Source organism: Martes martes (genome assembly GCF_963455335.1).
Source record: "Martes martes genome assembly, chromosome: 7".
Classification (NCBI taxonomy): domain Eukaryota; kingdom Metazoa; phylum Chordata; class Mammalia; order Carnivora; family Mustelidae; genus Martes; species Martes martes.
Window position 1 is genome coordinate 54,308,108 of NC_137894.1, and position 20,012 is coordinate 54,328,119.

The following is a 20,012-nucleotide window of genomic DNA, read 5'->3' on the forward strand; positions in this document are numbered from 1 at the left end:
ATGGGGACTGTTGCTCTTCAAATTCTGAACTAGTATTTCCTCCGACCCATCCCAAACCCCTCAAGCACATAAAAGGTGGCTGCAGGGATTGGCTGCGTGTGGTGATTCAGGTTTTCCCACAGGCGGCCCTGTACTCCTACCTTGGCTAGGATGCATCCAGCCAGTCTGGCTGCCCCACAGGCTCTGTGCCCCATAGAGCACAGGTGCCTACCCTACGTGAGAGGACGAGTATCTTTCAGGGAAAGCCTCTTTCAGAGAAAGCCTGCGTTGTGTTTAAGAACATCTGAGGGGCCAATACTGTCATAGTTTTCGGAGCAGAACACTGCCATGGTGGTTGAGCACACAGTCCTGAATCAGGGAGACCTGGGTTTGAGTCTCAGCTCAGCTACTTGCTAAGTAGGTAAGCTTGGACAAGCTATGCTCTAAGCTTCAGTTTCCATATATGCAAAGTAGGGATAGTAAGTACCAACTATTGTTATTGTAGGCTTGGGGGAAAAAACTATTCTGGTGCTGGAAGTTAACACAAGCCTAATGGGAACAATGCATTATTCACTAGCTGTAAAATTAATTCTAATCGGGATGCCATTTAATGAGTCTTTACTTTGTGCGAGGTGTTCTGCTGAGTGCTTAACGTGGATCATTTCATTTAATTCCCACAACACCCATTTTGCCAATGAGGAAACTGGTGTGTAAATCAGTCGATTAGCTTGTTCAAGGTCACATATCTTGACTTGGGGTTTGAATTCAGGTAGAATGGGTTTAGAGCCACTACTCTTAACCACCAAGGTTAACTGCTCGAAGGCCCATGTAAGGGGAGTCCACTCACCATTCATTCTCTCTGGCATCACAGAGTAGGAAAGTGGGAGGGAGACGCAAGAAGCAAAGAAAAGCTTCTTCCTTAACCAACTTATCATCTTCCTGGACCCACTGTCTCTCATGCCACCCCCCGACCCCAAAGAAATATTTCAGGATAGATGCTGTTAATGACATGGTTAAAATGTCAATTGTCAAAGGCAGTAAGGAAAATGATGGACATGGATAATCCATAAACTGGTAAGTTCCAAGGACACTCAATGTGGGCAGCAGCTGTATTACAGAAAAGGCAAAAAGAAGGAAATCTCTCTCCATTTTTACTAAAAGAGTAGTAAGTGCAGAAAAAAGCATCAATTCCTAAAGAGGGAGAGAGACCGAAGTTAAAACTTTGGCAAGGGAGTCTTACGTAGGTGTATCTAACCGCCAGAAAGCACTGAGGGTTCTAGAAAAATTTCCCTTCCCAATCTACCTACAAATACATGGGGGGAGGGGTCATTGGAATAGAAATACTATTTCTAAGAGTATTTGTAGTGGATGTTAGAATTTTTAATTTCCTCCCGAAGACCACCTTCCTTGAGAACCCTAGGGCATGGCCATTACCTGTTTTTCCAATAGGACAGGGATTTGGAGGGTCCGGGTAACCTTGATCTTCACTGAAGTCCTTAGGAATGTTGTCACCAGTCAACTCTGCCACAATGTTTGGTATGTTGCCAAAGGGACCCAAGTGCTGAAGACCTTCATGAGCTCCACCTGCCAGGGAATCAGAGTCGTTCACTTGAGTGCAGTGAAATTCACTTCAAATAATATGTACCCAGGCAAAGCACTGTGATCTATACTGTGGAAAGAGAATAAGAAATTGAATAGTTTCTGCCCTTTAGGGTTTAAAACTTTAGTTGTGGAGATAGACTCATGCCCCACACGCACCATTTCTGCACAAGGCACATTAGATACATGCCCGAGTAGAAACGTTAATACAGCATCTTGGGAGCGTGGTGAAGGGAGAGTTTCATTTGGCTGATAGGATGGGGAGGGCTTCTGGGACCAGCTAGAACTCAAGTGGCACCTGGGGGGCAGGGTAGGAGAAGAGACAGGGAGGCAACTGCAGTCACTTATGAAAATAGGCTGAAAAACAAAAACAAAAAAAAAAAAAAGAAAGAAAAAGAAAGAAAGAAAGAAAGAAAAGAACAGAAAAGAAAAGAAAAGAAAAGAAAAGAAAAGAAAAGAAAAGAGGCACGTGTGTGGCTCAGTCAGTTAAGCATCTGCTTCAGCTCAGGTCATGGTCCCAGGGTCCTGGAATCGAGCTCCACATTGTGCTTGGCAGGGAACCTGCTTCTCCCTTTCCTCTGCCTGTCTCTCTCTGTCAGATAAATACGTAAGATCTTTAAAAGGAAGGAAGGAAGGAAGGAAGGAAGAAAGGACATAAATCACTGTCTTCTTACAATTCTAGAACAACCACTTAAAATTCGGTATATTTACTTCAATCCTTTCTCCTCTACATTTTTTTTTAAGATTGTATTTATTTATTTGACAGACAGAGATCACAAGTAGGCAGAGAGGCAGGCAGAGAGAGAGGGGGAAGCAGGCTCCCCGCTGAGCAGAGAGCAAGATGTGGGGCCCGATTCCAGGACCCTGAGATCACGACCTGAGCCGAAAGTAGAGGCTTAACCCACTGAGCCACCCAGGTGCCCCTCTGCATATCTTTTTATACTAAAGTGTTTATTCACTTTTATTTAATATTAAGTACCAGCATCTCCCCATGTGGCTTCACGGTCTCTCCTCACATAGTCATAAATGGCTGTGTTGTTTTTCTAGCCAGTGGCTGTACCACAACACATTAATCATCCCCCTATTGTGGGACATTTAGTGTTTCCCAATTTATTCTTTGGAATTTAATTTTTTCCATGTTTTGGATTAATATTTCTCAGGATAGATTCCCCGAAGTCAAATTACTGGGTCAAAGGCCATAAATATTTTTATGGGTCTTTATATTATATTTCCAACCTGGAAAAGGAGGTACCATTTTATAAAACAAGGTCACCAAAATATGAGAATACCATTTTTATAACATCTCTACCACCACTGTTTTTTTTTTTTAATGAGGCATTAGTTTTTATTTTTATTTTTATTTGACAGAGAGAGACACAGCAAAAGAGGGAACACAAGCAGGGGGAGTGGGAGAGGGAGAAGCCGGCTTCCCACCAGGCAGGGAGCCCAATGTGGGGCTTGATCCCAGGACCCTGGGATCATGACCTGAGCTGAAGACAGATGCTTAATGACTGAGCCACCCAGGTGCCCCCAGCACTGGGTTTTATAAAAATCATTTTTATGTTTTCCTTGCTAATTTAAAAGGTGTTCAGAAAAATTATTGTCTTATTTTTAATGTCTAGAAAAATTATGGTCTTATTTTTAATGTCTTTGATTTTAATGTCAACTTAGTCAAATATATTTCCATGTGTTTATTTATTAACTTTAATTTCTTTTTTTAAAAGATTTTATTTATTTATTTGAAAGAGAGAGAGAGGGAAAGCACAGAGGGAGAGCGACAGGGAGAAGCAGGCTCTCTGCTGTGCAGGGAGCTTGATGTAGGGCTTGATCCCAGGACCCTAGGATCATGACCTGAGCCAAAGGTAGACACTTAAAGGACTGAGCCACCGAGGTGCCCTGTACTAGCTTTAATTTCTTTATGCAAGTTGTCTGTTTATACTTTTGGAATTTGAATGTTTCCCTTATCCATTGGCATGAACACTTTACACAGTAAAGATAACAAAACTCTGGCTATTACATCTCCTGCAACCACATTCCCATTTCCTCTGACTTGGAATTCCTGTTGTTACAGCAATATTTTGCAAACATAAGTTTTTAACATTTATGTAGTCCTATGTGCTCTTGTTATTCCCCTTTGTGATTTCTTTTTGTCTTTCTAAATTTACAAAATTGTTGACGTTTTAGGAGTACTACCAACATTTGGATATTTTAGTGGTTTTTTTGGTGCATGTAAAATAATTAACCAATTATTCCACCAGCATTAGTTAAGTAATCCTGTCCTTCCTATTCAGGAATCTTACTCTACCAGCATCACAGCAAACTCTTGGAATGAATTCCTATCTAATAATTGTATTGGGATATAGCTCTCTTAATGCACAATGTGCATCTTATACATGAAGGGCCAAATCAAAATCAGAAGATGCCTTGGTTGGTGTGCATGAATTTAGAGTCAACATCAGGCTATGATAGCCACACTCTCAGGAGAAGTCTCCATAGCTCAGGGGTTAGAGCACTCGTCTTGTATAATAGCCACACGCCCACCTCCACAGGACAGTCTTGCCAATAAACTATATTATCTAAGTCCAGCTGGATGAGGCACCCTTCTCCCTGGATGAGTTGTGTCAAGGTTATTGCTCCGAACCTGCTTTTTTTGCTTTTTTGACTAAACCAGTTCCCTCTTAGAGTGACACATTTTTTTTCTTTGGAAATATTAATGTATTCAGTAGGATCATGGTTAGATCTTAGTGTCCTGGGAATCACGTTGTCTTTGAAGTAACTTTGTATGAGTCTGTCTTAATTTATTACACCAGATTAAAGTTGATCCTTAAAAGGGTAATTGTAGTTCCTTCAATTTCAAACTCCTCTAGCTCCCAAAACATAGACATCATCAAGTGGCTGGGTTGTTTCGTTTACTTTTGTTATATTTCATTGCTTTGTAATGGGAGTGAGTAGCCTGCAAAATTTCTGCATTAAAAAGATATTATTTTTGGAAAATATCCATGTGAATATTTAAAATAAAGTATAATTTTATATCTGTCATAATCTAACACAATCTGATGGTTTAATCCTATCCTAATTTGATGGTTGTGTGTTAAAATCTATTGCTACCAATAAGTCTCTCAACCTCTTATTCCTCACTGTTTTTGCTTTAGCATTTTGATGCTATGAGAATTCCCATATTCGAGAGTATAAATTCCTCATTTCAATTGTGCTATTGATGGCTACTGGGTAAAAATGAAAACTGACAAATCATATTTCTTCCATTAGCACCACCACTCCTCATTCTGTTGTTTTGCTTGGTAAATTTTTAATCATCCTTTTATTTGCAACTTTCTGTATCTTTCTGATGGCTTTTTCAATTCCTCCTGTGGTGCCTGCCTTCAGAGACACTGGAGGGATTCCTATTTCTTATCCCACACTAACCCAAGAGGGTGGAAAGGTGAAACAGACAGATCAGCGCCCTTGGTATTGATACATTTGAAACTTTGTACAATCTTGGCAATGCCATCACCACTGTGTTTGCTAAAGGGCATGCTCTCCGCTCTCTGGTGTGTCAATACATGTCTCAACTTTTGAAAGCACCCTAGCCTTAAGTGCCAGGAATTATCCAACTTGGCTTACCGGAGAATGCACGTCTTCTTAATGCTCCATTAGTAATTAATGAAGGAAGCAAACACAGTTTCCTTTATGGAGGGCCTGCCAAGGCTCTATTTACCTCTGTGCACCAGTGCCATTAAAATGAATGTAACACTTGTTAAGGGGAGCAGATGTTTCATACCATCTGATACCTTATAACACAGGCTCTTTTAAAAACTACATTTGATGACCTCAAATTGAGAAACATCGAGGTAGGAGCTGCGGGAGATACATGGAAATAACAAATGCTATCCTTCGCTCTCCAGGAGCTTGAATTTTATAGACAAGAAAACACATACAGGAAATAATTAGGAAATGATATACTTGAGTATGCAACCAAATGCTAGTTATCGGGTTCATTAGATTATGTTTAGATTATGTTTAGATTATGTTCAATTTATCCCACTTAAAACCAACTCAGCCAAAATGTTACGATGTTATGGATGCTCTTTGTTCTAGGGGGTCTCAGTCTCAACCAAACACAGATTTTAAAATCATTAATCAAACACTTTTTAAAAAATATGTCTGAAGCACATACTACATATCAAGACCTGGACTAAGAGCTAAAACCAGGTAAATGGGGGTTTCCGGGTTTACAGTCTACAAAAGATGCATGGAGAAGAACACACTAGCAATGCAGAGCTGGAATGCACTTCTAATGTAACCGGGATACAGCAAGATGTCACAGACATGAGGGAAGAAACATCTAACCCAGATGTATGACACGGAGGACTTCCTGCAGGAAGCAACATACCAGTGATTATGTTAGGTGCTGCAGAAAACAAATGCAAAAGACATGGCTCCTGCTCTCTAATGGTTCTTCATTCTAGATGGTTCTTCAAGGCTAACACAATAAGCCAGTGGTATATGATAAAATAAATTCCCTGACATAATTCATTATGGTACAGACTGTAAATGATATAAAAAATTCAGGAAACAGAGAGCTTTCCCAGAAAACATCCGTGAAAGAGATGACCCTTGAGTTGGACTCATCAAAGACAGGATCCATCATTACAGGTGACAAAGGAAGAACCACAAGTGAGAGCGCAGAGGTAGGTGTAAGTAAGGAATGTTTGAGTATCTGTGAGGAGCACTGTTGGGGAAGGGGGGAGCTAGGAAAAGGGGAGAAGGCCAGTGGTAAGCAGACAAGTATGAATTAACATAATAATAAATGGCAACCAAACTTTCTGGGCAGGAGAGCAATGTAATAATTGCATGTTACACAGAATGTTAATTTCATAACAATTCAAAGCCCTTGTTCCCACTTAAGGATGCATATCAGAGGGGCGCCTGGGTGGCTCAGTGGGTTAAGCCTCTGCTTTCAGCTCAAGCATGATCTCAGGGTCCTGGGATCGAGCCCTGCAGCATCGGGCTCTCTGCTCAGCAGGGAGCCTGTTTCCCCCTCTCTCTCTGCCTGCCTCTCTGCCTACTGTGATCTCTCTGTCAAATAAATAAATAAAATCTTAAAAAAAAAAAAAAAGGAGGCATATCAGAAAACTCCAATGCCCCCCTAGTCCAGAGCCACTGTATCCAAGTGTCCTTCTAAAGACTGCTGTACAAAGACAGACTGGAAGAAGTTGAAGAAGTCCCGCTCTAAGGCTACTGCTGAAACTCAGGGGTGGAGCAAGGAGGACTGGGGTTGGGGTAGTCATGACGTGAGTAGAAAGAAGAGAGATTTCAAAGAGTGCACAAGGGGAAGATGAGTCAAAGCCCGTGAGGTCTCCAAAGCATAGAGGCCCCCTGAGTAGGGAAAATAATGCCTTTGGTAAAGACAGAATCTTTCACTGCAGCTTTAAGATTATTTCAGGCAATTAATTAATTCTATCCTGTGATGATGCTTTATTTATCTGTTTCCCTCACAGCCCTACCTCTCCACAAATGTCTCTAGAATAAAGAGAAAATATTCAATTCTGGCCAAATAGGTTTTAGGCTCAGTTTTGCTTATATAAACTTGGCTTTCTTTAATACAGTTGGTACCGCGCAGCTGTTTATGCTCAAGCTCTAGGCCACAGGTGGGTTTTCTTCGCACTGTTACGGCAGTGAAGTGTCAGTCGGTGGTAGTGTTCAGAGGCAATGGAAGCAAGGGGTGGGGAAGGAGGGGAAGAAGACTGAGGTTTGTCCGGTCCAGGCCAGAGCTCTTGGCTCTGTACTGAAACCCTCCATAACAATCTGTTGAGGCACTTTCCCATGTCTTGGGGGATTTCTCTAACAGCGTTCAGCTCTTTTTTGTATTCCCACCCCCGACCTGTGCTTGGCTTCTCCCTCCTCTGCATGTCCTTTTTAAATCGGTAAATCTGTTATTTCATTTGGCTATCTGCTCAACCTCATTCTCACTTTGCCACCCATGGGCTTGGGCAGTCTCAACATGGCGGCTCCCAGCAAGACTCCTAAGGGCCACCAGCTGGGCCTGTACCTCCAATACTCATTCACCTGGGAAAGGGCACTAGCTTTTCTGGTTAACTTAAAACTCTCTTAGTGATTTTGAAGACCAGTTAGCAGTATCTAATAAGTGAAAATTACCTATTGACCCAAAAAATTTTGCTTGGCTTCAGTCATGGGGATTTTGTGGTATCAGCTGAGTTGTTTGGTTGTTTAGTTATATAGTAGAGTAAACCTCTGGTATCACGCCTTGTCTTGATGTCATTTGACTCTCTTATATGTAGTGCACTTAAAAAAAAAGAAAAGAAAACGAATGAATCGAGTATTATAATTTAATGTAATTAAACTATAATGACATTTCACATATCTCTTTCCTGGAGAATGTGGTTTTCCATATAGTATGCACATCCCTGAAGCATCCCCTTTAACATCAAGATTCATTTATTTAACCATTTTAAAGGAAAATTTTCATGATGAATTTTAGGTAAAGACTTTGAATAGCAGATTGGGAATACTACTGTCCCTCCTCTTGCGAATTTGGGACTATTACTGGTGGTATCAATGACTACATAGTGTTCCAGCAGTGTGTTCTCACTGTGGGGAAGTGCACACGGTGACATCACCCTATGACACAGTCCTAGCTACAATGGCTTTTATAGTTCTTCGTCTTCTCCCTCCTTGTCAGTTGTTAATCTGAGTCATCCCAGGTCCTTTTCATAATGAAGTACTTACATACATAAATAAAGAGTGGGCCTCAACCTTGCAAATCCCCTCCTCCAATTTGCTGTACTGCACACATAAATCACACGAAGATCCTGTCAAAATGCAGGTTCTGATTAATAGATGAGGGGTGGGGTCTAAGACTCTATTTTTAACAAGCTCCCAGGGAATGGTGATGCTGTCAGTCCACACACCACACCTTCAGTAGCAAGAGGTTAATAAATGACAGAGCCAAACTTACTCAAATTAAGTATAAAAAAAGTTAAATTATCTCTGAGAGATGCCTTGGGGTAATGATCTTGGTTCATGGATTTGTAATGTCCAGGGTAGCCATTGAGAGGCTTTCTAAAATTCACTTGAGGTTTCAGATAAAGGAGCTGTGGCTACCATTGACATCTTTTCATTTAAGGTTTTACTCTAATTATGGAGGCACGTGCTCACATTTCACAAGGAAAGGATCCCACTGCACCTTTTCCCATTCAAACAAATTCTGTGAGAATTCGAAGTAAATACTTCCATTTTGAAGGTAAGTTCTCACATACAGGTGATGTCCTTCACAGAGCCCGAAGACCTAACACCATCTAATACAAGAGTCCCTTCTGGCTGGGACTGGTGGGACAGTTTTGGTAAAAGTCAAGCTTGGCCAGAAATGAAGAAGATAAATGAGGTCCGGCACCACTGTCGCCTTTTTGTACTATGACTGTTTCAATAGTTTCAAAGCGCTTTTATATCCTCATTAAAAATGTTTCATGAGGTCAGTAAGACAAGCATGACTACTCCTAAGTGAGAAAGGGAGTCCTCGGAGGTTGTTACTTGCCTGAAATCACTCAGCAGGTTAGTACTATCTGGAGACTGGGACCCCAGCCCTGTTCCCATTCCACAGTGGCACCAGGGGGACCCCCAAAACGCTCTATCCAGCCCATCCATTCCCTTTGTCAGGGGGGGGGGCTTCATCTTCCCAAGATCAGCTCTAGCTCCAGAACTGTCATTGGTAGAATGACCTGTCAGAATAATGGGAGCCTCTCTTATTGTCCAGCTCCCTCTGAGGCCTCAAGCTGTCTGTGACCAGGAGGGTCAGCTTCCCCCCACCACGGCTGGGCCTCAGCAGAACGACTCTGGAGTGGGGAGCGGCCGTGGTCCCTGCCACTGTGGCTCCGTGGCATCTGCGTGCCAGCCTCATGCCAGAGAGTTAAAGCCTCCAGACCCAGCCCTGGCCCTGCGGACTCTGCCTCACGATTGGGTAACACTCTGATAAGCTCGCAGCCAGCAGTCTCCCCCAGACCCCCAAAGCCCGCAGCGCCCCGCCGGGGCTGCCCGTGGGGCCACATGACTGGGCAGCGGGCAATAAGGGAGAATTGTGGCCGGGCAGCCTGGTGCCAAGGAGCCAGTCAGCCACCTCGTAAAAAGGCAGCTCCGTGAGCAGAGTCTGGCAGGGAGTGGGCACACTCTCCTGAATACCAGCCATTCAGCTGAAGGGAGAGGAGCCAGCAGTTTTCACTTAGGTCACCACAAACAGCCCACGCTAAAAATACCCTGCGGTCTGGGCCTTCGTTCTTCCTGCACGTCCCCGTGCATCGTTTATAAAGGCGCCCCCGGCTTCTCCTGCGTTCCTAGCCTGGGACCCCGAGGCATCGGGGAGGCGACTCCGAAGGACGCTGCCCTGCTCTGGTTTGCCCCTCACACTCTTGAGCCACAGCGGAGCCAGAGGAGGGCAAGTAAACTGGAACAGAGGAGGCAGGGCCCTGGGCCTCAGAGGCCTCTGAGCAGGCACAGAAGGGGACCAGCGGGACACGGACAGTGCGCAGTTCCAGTGTAACCACGAGGGGACGAAGAGGAGCCTGCATCCCAGGAAATCCTGAGGGACAAACTGAAGAAGCTCTGGCTGCCCCACAATTTTGTCTCCCTCCCCAACACCCCACCGGAGGTAAACACATACGCTGTTACACAAAGTACTACAATTTCCCCAAGATGGGAGGATGAATCTGTCCCCTCCTGTACAAGCCACACCTTGGATTTCTCCTTAGCACAGCACTCGGGGAGTCTGGCTACACACTACTGTCTGCACGGGAGCAAAGACAGAGTTCGGAGAACAAAGACACACAATTTAGCCCTTATTAAGGGGATTGGGGGGAACACCTGAAAAAAAATGGACAATGTAAGGGTGGGATCTTAAAATGTTCGATGTTCGATATTCATGTTTCTGCTTCCTTCAGGTCAAATAATTTAAATGAGCTAAAAAGAAGAAAAAAATAGTCATTTCTATACATGTCCATCCTCCAAATTAACTATATAGGAGGCATTTTTGCCTAGATTCCTGGTAAGAAATAAAGAGTCCTAAAATTCAAACATATTATTAAAAAGCAACTAATTTCCATTTACTGAGGACCCAAAGAAAAGAGAGCATCTTTTATACAGGGAACCTTTTATGGCTCCCTGTTGTTAAGATCGTGGGTTCAAGTCTGGGGCACCTGGGTGGCTCAGTAGGCTAAAGCCTCTGCCTTCGGCTCAGGTTGTGATCCCGGGGTCCTGGGATCGAGCCCCACATCAGGCTCTCTGCTCAGCAGGGAGCCTGCTTCTCCCTCTCTCTCTGCCTGCCTCTCTGCCTACTTGTGATCTCTGTCTGTCAAATAAATAAATAAAATCTTAAAAAAAAAAAAGATCCTGGGTTCAAGTCCACTTTCTGCCACACTTCTGAGAACATCCCAATCTCTCTTGATGTCAATTTCCTTTTTCTTTCTTTCTTTTTTTTTTAAGCTTTTATTTATTTTTTTGACAGACAGAGATCACAAATAGGCAAGAGGGAGGCATAGAGAGGGGGGAAAGCAGGCTCCCTGCTGAGCAGAGAGCCCGATGTGGGGCTCGATCCCAGGACCCTGGGATCATGACCTGAGCTGAAGGCAGAGACTTTAATCCACTGAGCCACCCATGCGCCCCTATTTCCTTTTTCTGAATTTGGGGATAGTATGCTCACAGGGGGAGGTAGCAGTGCAGAGAGGGAACAAATAAGAGATTATATGCAAAATACTTAGTTCGCGGTCTAGTAACATGTAGTATGCATGCTAAATAAATATTTGCTCCTTTTATTATCCAATCAGTATTTCCTAACAGCACAATTAACAGAGCCCAAATTAACAATCCTATGTATTCTTCACTCTGATGATCACAGCCCTGTATTTGGGGCAGCAAGTAACAGGGGCTCAAAACTCTGGAACTTTTTCTTAACAGCAGTACCTCCTTACACCACTTAATACTAAATAAGTTAATACTTGGACTCATCCTACTCGGTTTTTTCAGGGCAGGCATCCTCCATTCTTGCCCAGGTGACATAATCTGAAGGATTTGTCATCTAGTCAAGGGGGCAAAACACATAAACACATATCCATCCAATGGAAATGCTGGTTTGTGGAGGGAGACTACGAGCACAATGGGGACAGAGAACTATGTGTCCCAGAAGGAGATGATGAATGTAGAATCATTTACCATTAGAGATGGGTGTTAGGGCCTCAACTCTCCTCCGTGGTAACGGAGCTTGGCCGAAGCTGTTTAGAATGGTGAGGACTTATGTTGCAATAGCCACATTCCCTAAACCCATGACAAGTGACCCCAAAGCACACAGCATTTGGTAATTGAGAAAAACAAAGAAATGATTCTATCTCTGCTGAACTGGCTTATTCATTGATCTGCCCCAGGGCAAGGGGGCTGGTCCAGGCAGTTTGCAAGAGCCATCCAAAAGCTCTGAGTGCCAGCCTGGTCCCCCACAGGGACGTCCCCACGCAGCCGGCATCCTCCACGAGCCCCGTCGTTGGCACGACCCTAAAGGTGCAGGAGAGATCTGGACTGAGTTGAAACTGCCGGCAGATAAGCAAAATATAATGCATCGTTCGGATACTCTGTCTTGAAAGGCATTTGTTTTCGTTCCTTTTCTTTCTTCTTCTGCTTCACCCGCCACCCCCACCTCCCCAATACAAGGATCTAAAAAACTCGGGCTCCTTTGGGACCAAAGGCAACATTATCATCATCTACTCGGAGGCACGCAAACAGTGCAGGCAGAAACTCGGAGGCGGACCGCTGCGTCTGTGGTTTTCACATCTACATATGGTCCCAATTTAGGATCACAAGCAGAGTTGTTTATTTTAGAAAAGCTTTTTAGTTCACTTTTAAGGTATTTTGCTTAGGCATTGCTTGCTTTTCAAAAGAAGAAAATGTGTATTTTTTTCCAAAGCGGTGTTTGTTTTGGCTGTTTGCTCATTTGCAAAAGTTCAAATTTTATTCTGCAAATTTAACTAATTCTCCTACAGCCACCACAAGCCCCACCCCTCCCCGACGCAGTCACACAAAACCCCAAATTAGAACAAAATACATTAATTTGAAAATGAGGCGCTTGGAGGATAGCTGTGAATTTTGCAGGTTTTTTAAAAAGCCACTTTAATAGGTAATTTGCAGCAGCACTTTTAATCCCTTCATGTAACTTTATTTGCTGCCTGAAGTGAGGTCTCTATCTGACAATTTGTATGGAAGCCAAGTATGTTTTTTGTACTGAGGTTAAGGCCCATTGGGGGTCCTTTAAAACCTTTATTCTATGATTCTTGCTGCAATTATATGACTTAACTGGGAGTCGGAGTAGAGCTTGAGTTGAGGTATCACTTATTGTTGAAAAAAATAATGTGACATTTAAACAAAACTGTGGTAGGATGAAGACATGGAGAAAACCATTTAAAAAACCAGGTAAAAAAACAATTAAAAAAACATTAAAAAGTCAAGATATACACCTGGGCCCTTCAGGACCTGGTCCTGTCTAGAGTCCTACTGTCTCCAGCTATTGAAATCTCCCAAGTTCATCTTCCTTTCTGACACTCCACTTACTGATAACGTCCTTTGTGCAGAGCAAGAGCCCCACATCTCTGTTCTAGAAGATGAGCCGAGTCCATGTGCCATTCCTCTGGGGAAGGCTTTCCACCGACACGGTAATGAGTACTAACTAACATGGTCCTCTGCTCCTGTGTAAGACATCTGCAGCTTAGATAATTTCTGGGGTAATCACTGTAACTTAAAGCAGTGACTTCCCTCACAGGAGTCCTAGGTCCCCTGGTGTAGCAGCTCAAGAGACAAGGGGACAGCACAGGTTCTTGGGTAAAGAGAAAGGGCAGTGTAGGGTCGGTCCCCGCAGGCAGGCAGAAATCAATGCGGGTAGAACATGGGTGGCCAGACCAGAGCCAAGTAAACGGCCAGAAGGTTTATAATCAGCAATGGGGTACACAAGGAGCTAGCTTCTGACACACGGGGAAAGGACGAGGGAGGTCTGCAGGAGCCTGGGAGGGCTGATAGATGACATCAACACCAAGCCACGTGACAGCGGGAGTAGTCCCAGCCCCAGACTCACAGCTCTTCGATGGTTTCATCGGGGGCTGGATGTTCTCAGCCAGCCTGGGCTTTACTGGGAAGCACGACACTGGGAACCCATGGCAGAGAAGGTGTGCGTAGGGCGTGGCAGAGACTGAGCCGGGCCCTTGCCGGATGGGACAGAGGTGGGAGGTGGCGGAGCTGGGCCAGCTCTGGGCCAGCCCAGAGCCCCCTTCTGTGAGCTGCTTGCTGTCAAGAATCTCCTTTCCGAGGTTCTGGCCTGGGCTGGGCACGTAGCTCAGGGATGCAATTCTTTCATACAGCAGTTCCATCTACTCCTCTGTAGATTAAGATGAGGGGACTTGAGTTGAGTCAGGGAAGGCCTTCTGGACCACAACGAAGGTCTCCCTGCATTAATTATTGATGCCTGACCTCCCTTTCTCCAACCGAAGTTGCTGTAATAAGTAAGTATCTTTTATAAACAGCTAGTGTGAACATTTGTTTTGGACAGTGATCTCCTTATAGGGCATTCTTTTCTGCTTCCGATTTTCTAGTAGTTACTACCTCCCCCGCCACCGCCCTCCTCCTCCTTCTTTCTTCTTCTTCTTCCTCCTTCTTCCTTCTTCCTCCTTCTTTCTCTTCTTTTCCTTTTTTTTTTTTTTAAATTCCAGCCTCAGGAAGGGAGAGCAGGTGGTGTGCGTGTGTCGGAGGTGGGGGGCAGGGGTGGGGTGTTCGCTCTGATGAAATCTTCTACACAGCTCTGGTACCGTTTTTCTGGCCTGCAGTTTTCTCACTGCACACAAATATTCCCAGCTTCCTCCTTTTGTCTCCCATGTAATCTCTGCCGGGTATTAGTCATTAAGAATAAAATAACATCAAAAACAATGAAAACCGCTAAACTTCTCACTGAGCGCCCGCTAAGTGCCAGGCACGGTGCCTGGGCCAAGCACCCAGCGCCGTGTTGGAGGAGACACAAAGGTGATCGTTCACAAGGCTGTGTGGCAAGTGGCAGGCAACTCCCCTCGGTGGAGCCTAGAAGAGGGGCATCCGGGAGCAGGCACTTGGACAGGCGGAGCAAGCACTCCATGTGGGAGACACTGGAATGGTAACTCAGGGGTTTCTTTTGAACCCTAAAAATGGCTATCTTTCTTACCCACAGATGGTCATGGGGGTAAAGAGAGCACAATTCAAATTCATAAATAAACCCAGGCTTCATGTTTTAACATATACATTTGTAAGGCATTTTTAAAAATAGCTTTAAAAAATAATTCAAAAAAATTTTAAATGGCTTCAAGCTGTCCACCTACACCTTCAACTAAAATTTTAACTAGAACTACTGGCGAGAAACACTGTTGGCCTGGATAAAATTCAGTCCCTTGTTACTTGGAATAGTACATAGGAGCCCTGTCAGGTGAAAATAGAACATGAGCCACACCGGTGAGCTGGAATGGTCTAGTATCCTCATCTCAAACAGTAAAAAGAAATAAGAGAAATTAAATTTAATAACTTATTTTACTTACTTCAACATACCCAAAATATTATCATTTCAACATGTAATCAGTATTTTGAAAAAATGAGTAATGAGATATTTTGCATTTTTGTTGAACTATGTCCAAAATCGGTTGTGTAGATTATACTTAGGGCACGTGACCATTCAAGTGGGTCGCATCTCGCGGGTCTAGTAGCCCCACGTGGCTGGTGTCCGGGTTGGACAGCTCAGGTACACAGAGGGGGCCTGGTGGGAAAAGTTCAGGCTCTGCGACCCACGTGCCTCCCTCCCCCTAGCTGTATGACCTCGTCTCTAACCTGAGGATACAAGGAACACCAGTCTTAAGGGGGCGGCAGGAGGAGAAAATAAAATAAAATAGTCCTTGTGCGTGGAACTGGCCAATACGAAGTGGCTGTCCTTTTACAATGCACGATTCGGCACTTGTGTGATCCCAGGCAAAGGGTCTTACCCATTGGGATATTTGTTTTCCTTCTCTGTAAAACACGAGCGATAATAATACTTCATTGAGAAGATTAACTGGTACAAACATAGCACTTAATAAGTGTTCACTTCTTTCCCCTTGGATTCAGATGTCAATAAACAGAGAAACAGCCCAACGGCCCGTGGCGTGGGGACAGAGGTAAACGGGCCCAGATAATTGGCAAAGCCCAGAGTCACGAGTTAACCGCGTTGCAGCAAACATCCAGACGGCTCCAGCCCACCTCGGGCAGTTTGAGCGCACCCGCTCGATGTGTTTCTTTGGGAGTCCCTTTACGGGAAGTGTGGAGCAGCAAGCGGGTTCACCGGTCCACAGGCCCGTGGCGGCGGGATCTGCCTCTTCCGCGATCTCTCCCGGCGCACGCCTAATGCCATAGACAGCCATTCTGTTTTAAAATCCCAGCCACGACTCGACTCCCTGGATGTCAAGAAGACGAAGATGAAAAATAAACTATGTGTTCATCGCAGAATTCAAAATCCGTAATGGTAATGGCCTTGACTGCTTTTCCACTCCGAAGTTTGCTTTTGCATATTTAGCGGCTCAAATAAGATTTTGAGAAGGAACACTTAACAATTTTAATTAAAACCATACCCTAATTATCCTTCTGCTCTTCTGCATATTTGTTTATTTTTTTCTTAGGATGGATTTGTTAAGAGTTTTGGAATCACTGGGAAAGAGCTTTTGAGGATGTTTGAAATCTGTGATTCCAAGCAGGGAGGGACCCGAGGGTGACAGGATTGGTTGTGACATCAGCAATGACAGGCCACTCCTCGACTAGACTGGGAACTCTCCATGCTGCTTTTGGAGAAGATGTTGTAAACCCTCCCAAGCCTTTAGTGCCCCTTCGAGCTTTAACGTTCCAGAAGGTTTGTTTCCAAATGACGGTGAGATGGTCACGAAAAACAAAACAAGTTTTGGGTGATCCTGAGGGCCTCAACCATTGCTCCCACCAATGGAAAGGGGACACAAACAATCCTTGGTTTTCCCAAAAGGGACTTATGACCTCGTAGCTCTCCTTTCATCCACAAGAACTCAATAAACATGAAATGTGACAGTAAAAAATGAAATAAAGCAAACAACAAAAACACCTTCCACTAAACTCGTCCCACTCCTGACCCTGGATTTATTTCTAGCACCATGTTCTATCTCTCAGAAAGTAGCAGAAACCAGGAGATATATATATATATACACACACATATATATATATTTTTTTAAAATATAGGAACTAATGTTAATGTGATCAGTTAAATTAACAGAATTGTGTAAAGATGTCTTACCAAAATGGAAATAAAATAAATGTCTCGAGAACATGCATAGAGATTATTTGGGATACTAATGCTACTCTAATTATCTCAACAGCATTAGGTACATTTTGGGGGAAAGTGGCCCTGATAAGTAAATGGACTTGTAATTCCTTTCAAGGTGGTGATTTGATATTTAAGGGACTTGGGTGGGGGAGGTGCCCAGCCAAAGGAATGTCATTTAAACCTGGGCAAGTTTTCTATCCATAAACCCCTTAGGGTTGTACGCTGTTGAGGTCCACGCCACATTCAATAGAGGGAGAGGAATGTCCGAGGAGGAAAACTCTCTGAGCCCAAAACCGGGACAGAAACAGAGGCTAGGCTCCCTGCGGCGCCCTGGGGCCGGATCACAGTGCCACAACTGGTGAGGAGGACTGGCACCGGTGTTCACTGTGCGCTCGAGATGAGGCTCAGCCGGACTCCAGCTTCCATCCCCTCTCTGTGTCCTTCAGCACACTTTACGTGAAACAGACCCTCAGCACGTGTTTGTTTACAGGACGGCCTCCATTCCATGCAACTGGCGGCAGCTAACTGGTTCTCAGCAGGACACACGTCATTTATATACATAAAAGAACCTGGTAGGACACATATGACCGGGGATCCTGCTAGGACTGCTCCTAGAGGTGGATTTACAGTGGGACGAAAGATGTGTAAGATTCAGGGCCTGTCCTTTGCACAGATGGCTTCCAAAGCCTTGGACCTAATTTTGTATTTGTAACTTGGCATTATTTTTCGTAAAGAGGGTTTCTCAATTGCATAAGCTTCACGCCTCACAGAACTTGGATCTGCTCTGGGCTGTTCTGAAAAGCCATCCATGAATGCCATCTTGGATTTTTCATCTGTCATCCTTGCCACTCCCACTCATCCAAAGCAAATATAAATCAATTAGCTCTGTAACACTGGACAAATTAGGCCTGGGTTTCCTCACTTCTGAAAACAAAAGGCAGTTGGGTAGGATTCTCTAGATCCCAAAAGAGAGAGATGCGGAGAAGTAAGGCATAGTGAGAAAAGAGACAGAGGCCGAGGATCTGACCCTAGCCCTAGTCCCAACTGAACTAACAGCTGGTATACGACCTACAGCAAGGAACCTCCCCTCTCAAGGCCACAATCTTCTCTACATGAAACTAGCAGGTAGACAAGATGCTCTCTAAAGCCCCATGCTGACCTGGGGTTCGATACCCCACTTCATGCCCTGTGCCACATCTCCAGCTCTACACTCACCGGATGTCGCCACGGCCCTCGGGGGCATTCAGTACAATGTTCTAATTCAGTGTTCTTTCTGCTATACCACATTGCACATATTTGCCAGCTGAACAGTAAATAAGGCTGATGTCATTGGCTTTGCTGGCCTTCAACTATGCACTGTTGTCATGCTGAGTCAAAGATGACACTGACATGAGCCAGCGTTGTAGCATGCAACGTGGCAGACGATGAGGGTACAGCTGCTTTCCCAGGAGAGGCACTGGGTTTAAAGCTGCAGCTTCTAGAGAGAGCCAGTCTGCAGGGAAGGGCCATGTCATTTCCATGTCTCTGCTCAAACCCAAGGTTCCTTTTCTCCCAGGCTTGACCATCCGTTGCTCATTGCTGACAGCTCCGCTATCAGTTAAAGGGCCTGGAGCACCCCTCCCCCAAATCCTAAGCAGCCCAACTTCCCAGAACCACCAAATTTGAATTCCTGGAGATACTGGGGGCCAGGATGTTTTACTTCTAAAAGCTTCCCAGGTCAGAAAACTGTTGTTCTGGGTATTTCTCTCTGTCCTAACGGAAGTGGAAATGCTATAGCACTTGAAATCATCAGTTTATCTCACTACGCTGGTGCCTCGTGCCACAAAGTTAACAGGGGTAGCGCTGGCTGGGGCAAGCAGTAAAAGTAGCAACAGAAAACAGCCCTATCACGGAAGACCCCCTCTTGCATGTATTATACTGCATATATATTTGTACACGTATATGAAATGCCCCAACTAGGCAAATTCTTGGAGATGGTAATTGGCTTAGTGGTTGCCAGGGTCTGGGGGAAGGGGACCAAGGCATGGGGTGGGGGGGGGGTGCAGAGATTGGGGGAATGATGGCTACAGGAATAGAATTTCTTTTCGGAGTGATAAAAACCACACAAACACACACATGCATGCACACACACACACACACACACACAGGTGCAGCATGCCAACTGGTGATCACTGGCAGGTTAGTTACAAACACCTAACTGGTGAATGTCCTATGTGTGCGACTGGCGCTCAGCCTTCTGACCACCTCCCTCACCTAACGACCACTTAGTAACACGCTTCCCCAGCCCTTCCACACCAGAGAAACCGAATCGTCCTGGGCCGATGGCACCACCTGGTGGCCATCACGGGAACTCCCCAAGCAAGTATTTCTGCAGGCCTTTACTCACTGTCTGCGAACCTCTTGCACAAGCCATTCTCCCCTTTTTTTCTTCTTCCAAGCTCAGGGCTGTTCATTTTGGCTAGGTCATGGACAATTTATACACAAGCATTCCCTTCCATCTCTTCTCCCAACTCCTGCCCTGTGTCTCCCTGTCTCGCTACTTGGAAAGCTTTTAAGAAGCCTCAGCTGTAAGTCTGAGCTGTGAAGAAAGCAACAGATCTTCAAGTGGTGAGACACACTTGGATTTACTAAACCAACGGTGCCTCTCATCAACAAATATTTTTGGAGAATAATGAAAGTAAATAGCTATATAATAGATGGGAAGATGGTCAGGCTTTTTTTTTTTTTTAAGACTTATTGATTTATTTATCTTAGAGAAAAAGAGAGCACACACAAGCAGGAGGGGCAGAGGGGGTGAGGACCTCCAGCAGAAACCACGCTGAGCACAGAGCCCAATTCAGGGCTCGATCCCATGACCCTCTGACCACGACCTGAGCTGAAACCAAGAGTGGGGGCTCAACCGACTATGCCACCCAGGTCCCCCAAGATGGTCAGTTTTGTTGGTCATCCAATGAACGCAAATTTAGACAATGAGCGTTATTTGGTCTGCCAAATGAAAAGATTTAAAAAAGGTAATACTCCCAGTTAGGAAGCAAGACAAGACTCCCATGAACAGGAGAAGGTA

At 44.6% G+C, this 20,012-nt stretch overlaps 1 protein-coding gene across 2 annotated transcripts in view; it reads right to left on the bottom strand.

Moving 5' to 3' along the window:
• Positions 1–20,012, bottom strand: part of LOC308346086 (neuroendocrine protein 7B2) — a 51,886-nt gene that overhangs the window by 14,314 nt on the left and 17,560 nt on the right. For both annotated transcript variants that reach the window (XM_080808688.1, XM_080808689.1), the window contains exon 3: positions 1,414–1,563. In XM_080808688.1, the coding sequence (XP_080664814.1) occupies positions 1,414–1,563 (150 nt within the window). The remainder of the gene's footprint in view (positions 1–1,413; positions 1,564–20,012) is intronic.